Raw genomic sequence first — 15,971 nt, 5'->3', positions numbered from 1 at the left:
CAAAAGTAAGATATAGTAGACATCTGGAGAAAACTGAATGGGGACAGAAAGGCATATATCTTTTTCTCAGTAGTATATAGTACACAAGAATTGACCATGTATTAGAGAATAAAAACCTCACAATCGAATGTAGAAAGGCTCTAATATTAAATGCATCCTTTTCAGATTATGATGCAATAAAAATGACATGCAATAAAAGGCCATGGAAAGATGGACTAAAAATTAATTGGAAACTAAAAAGTCTAAACATAAAGAATGAGTGGGTCAAATAACAAATTGCAGAGACAATCAATTACTTCATACAACAGAATGACAATAATGAGACAATATAACAAAACTTAAGAGATAGAGTCAAAATAGTTCTTAGGGGAAAATTTTATATCTCTAAATGCTTATATTAGAGATTTCCAAACTTATCTGGCCTACCATCCCATTTGCAAAAGAGAACTATTTAGCGCTCCCTCCCCATCCACCTCCCAGAAATCTACTTTCTTTAACCCTTTAACAGTTTTTTGTTTTTTAAAGTTTAAAATTAAAAATATACATATAAATGATGCATCTTAAATTTAATAACTTATTTTAAATTTGTGGGGCTTTTTCCTGCATTGAAAATTTGATGATGCAATATTGTATCATGTAACCATATAGTATCATATTGTAAACAAGTCATTATATGTACATATTCTTGCCAATGCATGCTAGACTTCCCAAAAATATGCAACAATACTTGCCTACCAACAGTTGCTTGTTAAGGTCTGTTGACAGACATGACCACTGACTGGTTATAACTTGCATTTTGGTGTTTATTTGGAAAATAATGTAATCACTACTACTTTAACTCCCTTACACAACAGATGAAACAAGTAAGAGTGGTTTTTCATAATTTTCTTCCCTTTTTTCTTTATGCTTCCACAGCCCCCTTATTATTACTGAATACCCCCTAACTGCACCCAAGACTACTACTGTCCCCTGAATCATTCCAGTGCCCCCCAGGGGTAATATTGCCCATGTGGAATCCTTTAGTTTACATGAATAAAACAGAGAAAGAGGTGATCAATGAACTGGGTACACAATTTAAAAAGTTGGAAAAAAAATTACTGAACTCCCAATTAGAAATCAAGTTAGACATTCTGAAAATCAAAGGATAGATTACTAAAATTGAAATTAAGAAAACTATTGAATTAATAAATAAAGCTAAAAGCTGTTTTTGTGAAAAACACAATAAAATAGATAAACCTTTGATTAATTTGATTTAAAAAAAGAAAGAAAAAAACTAAATTGATAGTATCAAAAATGGAAAGGGTGAATTTACCACCAATAAGGAGGAAATTAAAACAATAATTAGGAGCTATTTTGCCCAACTGTATGCCAATATATCTGACAATCTAAGTGAAATGGAAGAATATTTACAAAAATATAAATTGCCCAGATTAATAGAAGAGGAAATAAAATACTTAAAAAAAGAACTCCCTAAGAAAAAATCACCAGGCCAGATGGATTTACAAGTGAAACCAATCATTTAAAGAACAATTAATTCCAATTCTGTATAAACTTTTTGGAAAAACAAGTGAAGAAGTCCTACCAAATTCTTTTTATGATACAACTATGGTGCTGATACTTAAAGTTGGAAGAGTCAAAACAGAAAAAGAAAATTATAGACCTATTTCCCTAATGAATATTGATGCAAAATTTTTAAATAAAATATTAGCAAAGAAATTAAAGCAACCTGTTATGAGGATAATGCACTCTGACCAGATGGGATTTATACCAGGAATGCAAGTCTGGCTCAGCATAACTGATCGTATAAATAACAAAATTGACAGAAATCACAGCATTACCTCAATAGATGCAGAAAAAGCTTTTGACAAAATATAACACCCATTTCTAATAAAAAAACCAGAGAGCCTAGGAATAAATGGAGTTTTCTTTAAAATGATGAGTAGCATCTATCTAAAACCATCAGCAAGCATTATATATAATGGGGAGAAGCTGGAAACCTCCCCAGTAAGATCTGGGATGAAACAAGGATTGCTTCCCCAAAGTAATCTTGCTTACTAAAATCTGTGAAACCCTACCACGAGGACCTTATTGTGCTGGTTGAGTTGCTTTTGGGTCTATTTGCCCATCACTTAAATACAAACAAACAAACAAACAAAAAGTATGTGATTGAAATCAATTCTAATTGTCCAAAAACTCTTTAAAAAATAAGTATCAAATAAATATACAACACTAAAGAAACATAAAGAGGTTTACTTGAGGAATAAAGCAAGTAGAAGAAGTTGTGATACCTAAAGAAAAAAGAAAAGTTAAGAATGAGTAGAAGGGTAAAAAGAAGTTGGAATATGTTTGCACTGACACAGCATAAATTTGGGGTTTGAAAGTAAAGAGTTTGGGAATTTTGAAAAGGAAATTTCCAAGAGTCATAATCCCACTGAAATATAAATTTAGGAATTTTTAAAGCAACGCCCTTTTGATAGTTGCTGCATGTCTCATTTCCCCAATCAAAATAACATCACAAAACAAGTACAAATTTAACAGATACATTTCACAAATATTAACTGATTGATAGGGAAAAGATTGTTTCCTTGCTCTGGTTTCAACAGTTATGCTAAAAGATTAGTAACTTAGAAAATTTAAAAGAATTAATTTGACTTTTTGAGTGATTCAATGATATAAAGAAGCAAGCTGAAGTGTCACCAAGAATTATTTTGAATATTACACAACTAAAAACAATAGACCCTTGTAAATAATTACTGCTAATAGTAATTATGAATTAATATTATAAATAATAGTAATTTTAAATCAATAATTGAAAATTTTGTTGTCCCAAATTAGAAGAGTTTAATCAATCTTGTATATACAAAGGGAATAATCAATCTCCCAGGGTTGTTGGGAGAAACACATAGTTGTGAATAGATGAAATTTGTGAATTATAATTTTGAACTGATGAAATTTATATGTATTTGAGAAATTCTAGATAATATTTTGAGGCCAATATATGAGAAAAATAGCAGTTATCTAGTCCTAAGCCATAATTCCTGAAATTTTTCTGTTTGAGGAAGAGTCCCAATGGACTTTAACTTGCTGCTATTTAAAAGTCTTGAATCCAGGTAGAAGTGTCTAACCCTTCATAAGACTGCTGGTTCATTCAAGTGAAATGCCATGTGCCCCTGCAGTTTGAAGACTGCCACAGATGGGTATCTGTCTCTGGGACAGTCAAGAAAATGACCCTGTGAAGGTGAAGACAGGATTCTCTTGACCTATCCCCATATCGATAAGTAAGACATTTTCTCACCTGGTTAATTCTGACCCTGACTATGACATCCTGTCACACAACTGGCTGCGTATAACTCATAATCAAACAGAATCAATGCTGCTATGTCCCTGCCTTTCTCCTCACATGACAAATTCCCTTGATTTGGGTAAGTGTAAAGAAAGATGAACTTACTGGTGATTTCTGATTAAGTATAGTACTACTATAGTGAAGGATCATTTTGAATTGTCATTTGAACCACAAATAATAGAGAGTATAACATCCTTTCACTATGTTAATGTGATAAAATCTTCATAAGGGTAAATTAGTAAGAAATGTGACACAACTTACAAAGGTGAATTAAAAATTTTATATGTAAAAATTGCATGAAATATCTATTTAATAATATTGAGAGACAAATACTCATTTTATAATGCAGGCCATCATGATGCAACAACTGAAATTTTCTGAAGTTTCAGATGAATTATGTATTCTTAATATAACGATTCTATAGCTCTACTTATATTGAGTTTGTATTAAGGTGACCTAAGAACATGGTTTATTACAAAGCAGGCTGGGAGAACTGCACAGTATGGGATTTCAGTACATGATACAGACACTTGAACTCTTTTCATCTACATCAAGGATATGTGATCTTTAATAACTGAATCCACCTAATGATATGAAGCTGTGATTATTGGAACTTGACCTCATGAGACTGTAATTATTATTCTGAGTCTGATTCCAGGTACAATTAGGTCAGTGATCCATGATGCCAGTAACTCTATGGGGTTGACATCCATGAATGACAGGTAGAGTTGGCATGGGGAAAGTTAGAAGAATTATTCTTAACATGGGCTCAAGTAGGATTCTCCTGACTCAATTTCTCCAGTATGACATTTCCTCTTGATTGAAAAATATACCACTTTTTAAGTCTAGTTCAATAAAATTGGCTATCTATATGACTCTGGCCTAGAACTGACATGAAGCTAGGAAATCATTTTTCTCTTACTGTATGACATTCTTATTTTCTTTCTATGGCAAATTTCTATAATCATGACATGTTATCAGTATAAATACAATATTAAATCCTTATTTTATAGGTTAATCCTGGAGCACATCTGAGCTATTATAATAAGACACAGGTATAAGATTTCAGGTATTTAGACTAAAATTTTAGTCCTAAAATTAATGAGAATAATTGGGTATTGATGGAACAGCTTATGGGACTAGATTATTGTTCTAATAATTACTAAGGCTAAAACAAAAGCATCTTCAGCTTTTTTTTGAAGAAAAGAATGTTAGAATATCTTGTATTACTTAGATGGGAAAAGCCAATTTTATTTGGGTTTGTTATTACTACGTGGATACTGAGCATGTCTTGAAAAGCAAACATGTTTTATTATAAATAATTTATTTGATCTACACACTGTCTTGAAATCCACTACTCAATGCATTTCATCCCAGTACTTTTTATTACAACTGCAATTATTTTGGCAACTTTTAAATGAATTCAGTTGTGTATCATTGGTCATTATCTTATTTTTAAAAAGTGTTTTGTTAATAATTCTCTAGCAGAATCTCATCCTTCTAAGGGGAGAATGAACAGCTAAAAGAAAATAGCTAGAAAATAAAATACCTAGAGTGAAAATTTTTCAGGTGATTTTAATAAATAGTTGTAACAAGATAAGGTTATTATTTGTGCCAAATAGAAAATTAGGTTTTAGAATTTTTTAATTTTTCAATTGTTATTTGAAGTTGACAATCTAAAAATGTAAATTTTCTGGTCTAATGATGTTCATATTATACTATTAACGTTTGGGCTAGCTTTTACTATCTGAACTTGTGATTGTTATAGCAAACTAGAATTTTATTAAGATCTGTTTTGTCAGAGATTTATAACATAGAAGAGAATCTCTGCAAGTGACTTGGAGAAACAAATCCACTAGAAGTTGCTCTGCAGCTCCACTCATTCCAGTATGCCTAAGAAGAGAGCTCTCCAGAGAACCACAGGATTACATCAGAAGAAGTTTCAGAGACTTGACAACTGTATGATATGGGACTCTGGACCTTATGATATGATGGACTAATGCAAGGGATGTGGAAATGAAATTAAGAAATAGATTGCACAATGATTTTCTATTAGGGCTACTTACCAAAGGCCTAGTGACCCCAAATGGCTTCAGTCAATGTATTCCCCATAGAGGACTGACCTCTGTGCCTTTAGATTGTAACAATCCAAAGAAAGATTGGAGTCTTTCTGAAGATTAAAAGTGGTGAATATAAGAGATGATTCATTGGGATCCCTCTATTCCAATCAGTATTAATCAGTTTGATATGATTCCATAAGGGTAGTGATTATGAGTTATAAATACTAGGCCCCAGAGTTATAAACTGAAGATTGTAAGTTACCTTTCTTAATCATGGGAAGCTAACTACAGGTCCTCCACCCTCGTTTTCCTTTGTTATGGTGAACAAATCTAACATGATGGAGGTGACTCAATTACACGGAAAATCCTCCAACTTATTTTTATACCTCTAGACCACATTCTCCTGTCCAACATGAGCAAGTGACCATCTTATATGACAACTTAGTGGAGATGCCCCATGCTTCACCCAATCCAAGACCCTCTTGCTGACACACCATTTTTTTTGGCTGATATACATCATTATTAGTCCTTGAAGCAAGTTCTATCATCCAAGGAGATTCTGTATTTTGTGTAGCTCCTCTGCAGTGTTCAAGTATCAAATCTAGTGTCAAACCTTATAAAAATAAGTCCCTGGAAGAAGGGAGCATCTCAGACATAAGGAAGATCTGAGGTCCACATGATTAGAAGGGACCACGGGTCCTTTTAATAAAGTGCCATTGGCTCAGAGCTCTGACGCAGTGTTTTTTCTTGTATATTGTGCAACCCCCACAATTATTCAACTTGAAAAAGCTACAGGTCAAGACAAAAGAGGAGGGACAGTTGGTGCAAGTTCAATGGAGCTTCTTAAACTGAGATGCAACAATGTATGAATCAATTCTCTGCTGCTTGTGCTAATTTTAGCCTAACAATTAACACTAAGAAAACAGAGGTTCTCCATTAGCCAGCACCACACTATCCATATGTGGAACTATCATTATAGCAAATGGAAAACTTTTGAAAACAGTGGATAAATTCACTGCCCTTGGGAACGTATGTCCCAGGGATGTACACATAGATGATGAGATTGACACATGCATTTCCAGAGCTAGTTCAGTGATGGGAGGCTCCAAAAGAAAGTGTAGGAGAGAAGAATTAGACTGCCTACCAAACTGAAGATCTACAGAGCTGTTGTGCTGACTTCATTGTTGTATGCCTATGAAACCTGGATAGTATACTAGCAACATGCCAAGAAACCAACTAGCTTCCATTTGAATTGTCGTAAGAAGATTCTGAAGATCACTTGGCAAGATAAGATGCTGAACACTGAGGTTCTTTCTCTAGCTAAACTGACAAGCTTTCAAATACTGCAGAGAGCACAGTTTCAATGGGCTAGCCACATTCTTTGAATACCAAACATACATTTGTCCAAATGACTATTTTACAGAGAACTCACACAAGGCAAGTCCTTACAAAAGGGTCAGAAGAAATAATATAAGGAGACTGCTAAGGTCTCTATGAAGAATTTTGGAATGGATAGAGTGACATGGGAGACATTGGCAGAAGACTACCTAGCATGGTATGTCTACATCAAAGAAGTGTTGTTCTCTGTAAGTGAAGTAGAATCTCAGTAACTCAAAAGAAATATGAGATGCACAAATTTAGAGACATCATTCTGAATGTTAATGTGGACTATTTGCGCCTGACCTCTGATAGTGCCTTCTGAGCTCACACTGGTTTGATCAGCCACAGCAAAACACACTGCACCTTTATTCCAACATAGTGATATTATTTTGATTCCCTTCAAGAAATAGGGGCAACCATCAGTTATACAGAAGGCCTAGAAGTGGCTGTGTTACATTTTAATGATTTCAAAGAAAAATGGAAAGGGAGGAGAAGAGGAATAAACTGAGGAGGAAAGGGAAGAAGTGCAGGAATATTATTCCCATCATACCATCATTATGGTACACATACAGAAGTCTATACAAATAAGGAAGGAGGAATAGGAAGAACAAATGACCCTTGAATCTTATTCTTTTCTGAATGGTCAAAGAAAGGAAGAATACACATGAACAGTTCAGTACAGAAATACATTTCACTCAATAGACAAATGAAAGGGAGAAGGGAAGAAAGAGAATTAGATGAACGGCAGATTATGAGAGAGGGATTAGTCCTTCACAAATCAAATTCTAAGACAATATAAGGATGCTTGTGGAAACTCTTTTCTCTCTTTTTTTACAGTGGCAGGTAATTAAAAACTGAAGAGTGGCAATTAACTGAGGAATGGCTGAATTGGTTCTGGTTTTGCACTGCTGTGCTGAAGGAAGTGATGAAGATGATGATTTCAGAAAAATCTGGGAAAATTTGTATGAATTGGTAAACAGTAGAGACGGCAGAAGTAGAATGTACAAAAACATCAAAACTGTAAATTCAAAGAACTTTGAAATACTTAGGAACTCAGATCAACAAAATAACCAATCACGATTCTGGAGGATTAATAGGAAACATGCTAACCACCTTCTGACAGTGAAGTGAAAGACACAGAAGGCAAAACAAGAAATATATTTTTGGCCGTAGTCAGGGTAGAAATTTGTTTTGCTCTACTGTTTTTAATAGGTTTTTCTTTTTCTTTCATTCATAACTGGGAGGGTGGAGAAGGTAAGAGAGGGAGTTGGAGAAAAGGAAGGTAGATTTTTAGCTTCTTGAAAAAATAATTTTCAAAATAAAGAATATAACATAATGTTTCTATATAACCAAACAAATCGATCTCAAAAACAGGATAGAGACAACTTAAGGACCAAAGGTCTCCCAGATGAACATTATGAGTATAAAAAAAACCTGAACACAAAAATGCAGGAAATAATACCAGAAAACTGACTAGAACTTCTGAACTCAGAAAAGAGACTACAGTTAAAGAAATCATCAGAGGGCAAAGTGCAAGAGACGTGGTTAAATTTGACAGATTCTAGGGATAAACAACAAATTCTTCAAGTTACCAGGAGAAAGTCCTTCAAATACAATGGAAAGGAAATTCAAATAACACAATGCTATTCTGCACCAATTAAAAGCCACAGGTGAGGATGGAATAATGTGTTCCACAGAACAAAGCAACTTGAGATGCAAACAAGATTGATCCCCCACAAGCCTAGGCCTAATTTTCAATGGGAAAAGATGGATATTAAATAAAAGAGTTCCTGCTTCCTCTACTCTGTCAACTGAGAAACTTGCCTCATGTTTTACAGAAAAAAATTGAAGCCACTTGCCATGAACTTCTTCTTCTCCTTCCCTCATCTCACATCATTCATGTACCTTCTGCCACTTTTCTTTCGTCACTCCAATCTTACATGATAAAGTGTACTCACTCCTTACTAAAGCTAACCCTTCTACTTCTTCAAGTGATCCCATTTCATCTCATGTCCTCCAACAGAGTGCTCCCTTTGTCATCCCCACTCTATCACTTATTTTCAATATCTCCTTGTTAGTGCACTCCCCCTACCACCTGCAAACATGCCCATGTTTCTCCCATCCATGGATTTAATTACCATCTCTATACTAGTGATTTTCAAATTTACCTATCCTGCCCCCAACTTCACCTTTGCAACATTTCTTGAATATGCCCCCTAAGAATGTCAATACTTTAGTGTAGTCCATCATCACCTTATGCCTTGATTATGGCAACAGCCTACTGATGGGCCTGCTTGCCTCAAGTCTCTCACCACTCGAGTACATGAAAGTAATTTTTTTAAAAGCATAGTTCTGATCATGTCACCCCTCCCCCTACTCAATAAACTCCAATGGCTCCCTATTGCCTCTGGTATCAAATATAAGAGAAAATCAAGTATGTTCACCCTCCCCAGAACTGTATTTGACAAAAGTCAAGAAGAGATTTATTAAGTATTGACTATGTGCCAGACATTGTGCTAAGTGCTTGGGATACAAAGAAATGCAAACAGCATTCCTTGTTCTCAAACTCTCCACAGTCTAATTGAGGAGATATGTAAACAACAATATACAAAAAAGAAATAGAATAAATTGGAGATAATCTTAGAGAGAAGGCACTAATATCAAAGAGAATCAGGAAAAGTTTCTTATAGAAGGTTGGGTTTTAGCTGGGACCTGAAGAAAGTCAGAGTCTCTCAGAGGAGATATAATGGCTTTAAGGGATCTCAAGATAAGTTGAGGGTTTTTTGGAGCATGGAAGGGACATGGATATGCTTGTGAGCAGCAGAGAAGCATTCAGAAGACAGAGATTGAAAATGAGTGAGAATGGGCAATCTTCTGGAGAAGACAAGATAAAATGGGATAACCTGCAAAAGAGGGGTTTGCCTTGGTAAAGGAAAGGATCCCATTCCATTGCCACAGTGAGGGTCCAGTTGAGATTATGTAATATTAATTTGTAGTTGATTCAGCATACTTCTGTGACTTTCTCCAGCTTCATTCCCCACATGAAGGTGAGGCAGTGGTGAAGGAGGAGATTGTTGTAGAAGGCATCTAAGTGAATAAGAGAAGAGTGGGGGAGAAGAAGAAGCTCTGAGTGAATGGACTAATTTTTTTCAGTGAAATACATGGCAAAATTTTCACCTGAGAAGGTAGGTAAGGAGGGACAGTTATGGGAGATTTAATTAGGGATGAAAAAGTTTGGAAAAGTCGCTCTGATGAATAATATAATAAATAAATTAGAGAGGTGAAAAATTATTTCATTGAAACAGTGAGGGTCCAGTTTATAATAACTTATAATGGGCTTTATGAGTCTGGAAATAGAGTACTTGTGTATGATGGAAAAGTCAAGGGAATGATCCTTTCTGTGGAGTTGAGGTTAGGTGGAAGAATGGGTAGAAAATGAGTAAATTCAGGAACAGAGAAATTAGGGTATTTGATATAGGCCTAGAAATGCTAGCAATAGCGATAGGATAAGAGAAAAGAATTAAAGAGAAAAAGATAAACAAAAGAGGATTTAAAACTCTCCCTATTTGTGGATAACATGATGCCTTTCTTAGAAAGTCCTAGGGAATCAGCAAAAGTGCTGTTTGAAATAATACTTTAAGCCAAGATTCAGGCTACAAAATATATCCACAAAAATCAATAGAATTTTTATGTACTTTTGTAGATTAATCACCAAATATTCTCTATATTTTAGAATTATTTTGAATGGTATTTCCATTGTCACATGGATATTGTTATATAAAAATTCTATTGATTTACAGAAAATGAAATGTCTTATCAGGAATAGCAAAAAGAGCAGTGTCATTAGATCACAGATTATGTAAAGGAAATAAGGTATAAGAATGTGAAAATGTAGGAAAGCAACAGATTATGAAGGGCTTTGAATACCAAATAAGATTTTATATTTGACTCTGGAAGTAATGAGGAGCTACTGGAGTTTATTGGATGGGGGATGGAGGGTGATATGGTAAGACCTAGACTTAGGATCATTCTGGAGATCAACCTGAAAGCTGAATACAGCATGGATTAGAGTGGGGTTAGAATTGTCACAGACAGACTCCCAGCAATTTATGACAATAGTCCAGGTGTGAGGTGATGAGGACCTGTATAGGGTGGTTGAAATTACAAAGAAGAGTAAGGGATGTGAGATACTGGCAGAAGGCTGTGTCTGGGAGGATGGTGGTACCCAAATCAGCAATAACAACTTTCAAAAGATTTTGGGGGAAAGATAACAAGCTCTGCTGTGGACATTTGCAGTTTAACATATCTATGGGATATCCAATTTGAAAGGTCCTATAGATAGTTGGTGATGAGAGAATAGCTTTCAGAATAGAAGTTATGTATGCAAATAGATCTGAGGATCATTTATATAGAGACAACAATTGATTCTATGGGAACTGAAATAAATACCAAGTAATCACCAATAGTAGGGAGGGAGTGGAGGGCCAAGGTCAGGCCCCTGGGCAATATCCATTGTTAGTGGTCATGACATGTATGAAGATTCAACAAAAAAAGTGTAGGAGATCAGGAGAGAACAGTTTACAAAAATCTAGAGAAGAAGGAGTATTTTGGAGAAGATTGTGAGCAACAGTGTTAAAGGCTATGATGAAGTTAAAGAAAGGATGAAGATTTACAGTAGACAATTTGATTTGACAAGGCAAATTTGAGAGATGGTAATGAGTCTTTATGAATTTAGGTATTTTAGCTCTCAGACAACAAATACAGTCTGTCGCTACATTTAGAATCTCTTTTAGTAAAAAATTATACTCTATTGAACCAACCTTAAAGAACCTAAGGTCATCTCCACATAATGGTAAGGCTGCAGATTAGTGGAGGAAAAGCAATTTTAGAAGGCCATAAGTATTTATCAAACTTTTACCTCTCTTGTGTCTTTATCATAATCTACCTTATGTACTTTTGCATATGCATTTTTACCATCCTTACTTCTTTCAAAGCTTTATTATTTATCTTCGTATCTAGAACCTGGCATAGTTCCTTGCACATAGTTCCTTTGTAAATGTGTGACGGATGAAATGAACACAAAACAACGCTGACATCATCAAGACTGTACTCAAAACCTAGAACAACATCATAGCAAACAGTAATCTAAAGTTCAGATGAATATGTGCCCTCCCAAAGATGAATCATGCCACCTACCAGTGATGCTGAAGCCATTCTCATAGCCTGGTTTTTCAAAAGCAAAGAGCCAGCCAAAGAGGCCTCCAATTGGGGTGAGAGGCAACAGGGCCTGGGCTGCAGGATGAGGGATGTGGCTGATTGCTATATAGGTTCTCCCATCATTTCCTACAATGTAGGCATGCAGGTCTACATCACTGAAGGACACCGGAGTATGTCCTACATGGAGATGGCCACTCACTTTTCCATTGACTCGGTGAGGTGCTCCTAAAAGATGGAAAGTAGGGTTACTTCCAGCATCCACAGTAATGAGAGACAGAGATTTTGCAGAAAAGTGAATTCCATAGATCATTTAAAAAACTGAGCAAAATATCTCTACTTCTATTGACTTCTTATGATTAACTGAATGATCTATTTTGAGTTTCATGTTTCCTTGTCCTTCAACTCTGGGGCTAAGTGGTATGTGAAAAGGATCAGAGGAAGAATTTCTCAATAAACAGCCCAACAAGCTCTGAGTTGATGTGTCTACATACAGTCCCCAAGAGACCCTTGCAGAATTGAAACAAGACCAGTCTAAACACTTTACCTTCTAGCAAGCAATGCTTTCCATTTCCATAGTACTTGGACTGGCAGTGGCAGCAGAAGCCAGTGGAATAGTCTGTGCAGAAAGCATGCTGAGAGCACTCTCTGTGTTTCTGTTCACATGTCTCCTTGATGGCAGCTTGATGTGTGAATACTGAAAATAAAGTACACACAATTAAAAAAGGACCAAATTTAAAAGAATAGCTCTTCCAAACCGAGTCAAGAAAATTTCACCACAAAATCAATTGTTTGAAAAAAATACAAAAATAGGGTTTTGAATGTTTACAGCATTAGCATTCAACTAAAGGCAACAAATTTGATTGCTAGAAAAAAGTAATGCCTACTGAGACACATGGTTGCCACTGCTTAATTCATAAGGCAAAAACTCAGGAAAAAAACCCAGAATACAATATATATTTTTGAAAAGCCTACAAGGCATTGTGGTAGGTATGGGGGAGATAAAAGTGAAATAAGAAACCATTTCTGCCCTCAAAGAGTTTACAATCTACTACAATCGTAGGAGAGATACTAATTATCATTTTAAGAAAAGATACATTCATTCTTTTTTTCAGATTTTCAAAAATATAAATAGATGGTGTAGTTTTTCAAATGTTTTTTTCTACATTTTTATTTTGTTATTAATATGGTCTATAATGTCTGTAGTTTTTCCACTGCACAATAGCCCTGGATTTCTGGAAATACATTTAAAAATATTGCTGTAGCCTTTTTGTTAATTTATTTGATAGTTTTGAATCATTATTTAGTAGGGATATGTCTATAGCTTTCCCCCTCATTATCCCTCTGTAGTTTAGGTTTCAGGAACATATTGTAAAAGAAGGAATTTAGTAAGATCCCTTCTTTTTTTATTTATACAAATAATTTATGTATTATTAGAGTTAAATAATCTTTGGATTCTTGACAGGATTTATTGGTAAATCTAACTGATCTTCAATTATTTTCTTGAGAAGTTAACTTATGACCTTTTCAAACTTCTTTCTGAGACTGGATAATTTAAATTATCAGTTTCTTGTTCTTTTCATTGGAATGTTTTATATTTTTATATACATTCATTTAACTTGCTTACCGTTTTATTGCTATACAATTAGGCAAAAATGTTTCACATAATTTACTTCATCATTTTTTATTTCTTTTTGCATTTTCCTATTGTAATTTAACTTTCTTTTAAAAAAAGATAATTTAATGATTTAAGTGTTTCAAAACAGTTTAAAACTGCTTTAAAAACCACTTATTTATCAATTTATTCAATATATGTTCTTTCAATTTTGTTTGTATCTCTTTTAATTTTCAGAATTTCTATTTTCATGTTTAATTGGAATTTTTGACTAACTGGATTTATGTTTCTAATTTGATTGGTTGCTTGCCTAATTAACTTATTTGCTCTCTCTCTTTTGTTGACATTAATACTAACACAAAAATTTCCCGTAAGAACTGCTTTAGCATTAGAAGTCTCCTTAGTATCTATTTAATGCAATTATTAGTAGTTTCTATGATTTGTTCTTTGACAAATAATAAATATTCTTTGAAATCTTTAAGATTAAATTATTTAGTCTCCTTTCAAGTGTGAAACCTTTCTTTAAAAGTCTATTGATTATGCTAGTTGTATTAGGGTTAGTAAAGGATCTGCTTATTTTTTTTTACTTTTATACATTTATGAAGTTTTTATGCTCTGAACATGATCACTTCTTATAATGGTACCATTAATACTGAGAAATATGTATATTAATTCTGTTCCAATTCAGCACTTGTAATGGTAGTGTAGTATTTGGAATAGTAGTAGTAAACAGTAGTGGTAGCAATAGAAGTAGTAGTAATAGCTAGCATTTATTCAGTGCTTTAAAATTTACAAATATTATCTCATTTAGTGCTCAATCTACTGTTTCATTTTTTTCTTAATTTCTATTTAGGTTCATAACTTCTTTTTATTTGTTTGTTCATTTAGCTTTATGCTAGATTTATCTTGTCTTGAAATGGAATATGTTGAAATCCTCAATTAATAATCACTGTTTATTTACTTTCCTTTAATTTTTAAATTGAATCTTTACTTTTCCTTTAAGTACTTAGATGGTATGCTAGCTAGGCAATTAAATGGTGCAGTAAATGAAGAGTATAGGACACAGAAGAAGATAACGAGTTCAAATTCTACCTTAGACAATTACAACTCTGGGCAAGCCACAACTCAGCTTCCCCATCTATAAAATGGCCATGATAATAGCACCTACTTCACAAGGTTATTGTGAGGATAAAATGAGTTAACATATGTAGAGGACTTTACAAACCTTAAAGCAGGATATGAATGTTAGTTATTATTGTCACACCACTTGACGCATATTTTTAAGTTATAATTTCCATGTTTGTCTCTTTTAACCATATCTATTTTTGTAGTTGCCTTTTCTGAGATTATGATTCTACCCTTTTCTTTTTTGAGATCAACTGAAGCATAATAATATATTTGGCTTTAACCTCTGATTTTAACTCTATGCGAATCCTTATGCTTCATATGTCTATTTTTTTAAGTTGCATATTACTGGATTTTGCTTTGTAGTTCATTCTACTGTCCTTTATTGTTTTATGGATAACTTTACTTGTTTCTTTTCTTTCTGATACTCTTGAAGTCCAGATGGCTATGTCATTTCTCCCCCCACCCCACCCATCCCCAGGGCTTCGTTTGTATTTCTTTTGAAGTTCCTTACTTCTTTTGGATTTTCCTTTGGGGAATGCTGATCTATACTTTTTCATCATTGTGTCAACTGTATTCTTCTGTTAACCGATATCCTTAGCCTTATAGCTTGATTTGGAACTTTATACTAAGGGAATGCTTTACCCTTTCCCATACTAATGCATAGGGTAATCAGGCTTTGTTTGGTCATGACCTCAGTTTCCTGTGTTCTGTCACTAGCTTTCACCTTCCTCTGATTAGTCTGAAATCAAAGCACTGGCAGCTTCAGGGTCCCTGGCCAGAGCTTTCTAGTTGGTTGCCTCTGGTCATGGCTATCAGTTTTCTGTCCTTGCTGGGCATTATGCACGCTTCAGTCTTCCCTAATGCTTTCCTAGTAAGGTCATCTTCTTCACTCTCTCCCAGACTACGCCAATCAGGGTGCTGCCAAGGTCTTCCATCTCCCTTGAGACTTCCCTGGTTGCATCACTGCTGTTGTCTCCCCTTTGCACTATGCCTTTTCACATACATTTCATGCTGGCTGTGCTGAAAAGATCTTTAAGCACTGTCTTCTGACTGTCCTTTGTGCAGTCCTGGACTGGATTAAGGGGCTTGATTGCATGCCCTTGTTGGGGCATTTTGGGAGAGTGAGACTCCTCTTCACTTATTCATGTCACACGTTAATGAGAACACCATTCCATCTTAGATTTTTTTTTTTTAATAAAGAGGTAAACAAAAAGTAGTCTGATATACATGC

At 34.6% G+C, this 15,971-nt stretch overlaps 1 protein-coding gene across 2 annotated transcripts in view; it reads right to left on the bottom strand.

Moving 5' to 3' along the window:
• The window catches only part of NID2 (nidogen 2), a 119,124-nt gene that overhangs the window by 66,857 nt on the left and 36,296 nt on the right, over positions 1 to 15,971 (bottom strand). For both annotated transcript variants that reach the window (XR_011971808.1, XM_072629712.1), the window contains exons 5-6: positions 12,545 to 12,694; positions 11,980 to 12,225 (exon numbers count right to left, since the gene is read on the bottom strand). Coding sequence is in view for 1 of the 2 variants with exons in the window: in XM_072629712.1 (XP_072485813.1) it covers positions 11,980 to 12,225; positions 12,545 to 12,694 (396 nt within the window). In the remaining variant the exon portion in view is untranslated. The remainder of the gene's footprint in view (positions 1 to 11,979; positions 12,226 to 12,544; positions 12,695 to 15,971) is intronic.

Source organism: Notamacropus eugenii, chromosome 1, assembly GCF_028372415.1.
Source record: "Notamacropus eugenii isolate mMacEug1 chromosome 1, mMacEug1.pri_v2, whole genome shotgun sequence".
Lineage (NCBI taxonomy): Eukaryota > Metazoa > Chordata > Mammalia > Diprotodontia > Macropodidae > Notamacropus > Notamacropus eugenii.
Note: the sequence above shows the minus strand (reverse complement) of the source record. Positions and strands in the feature narration are given on the sequence as shown.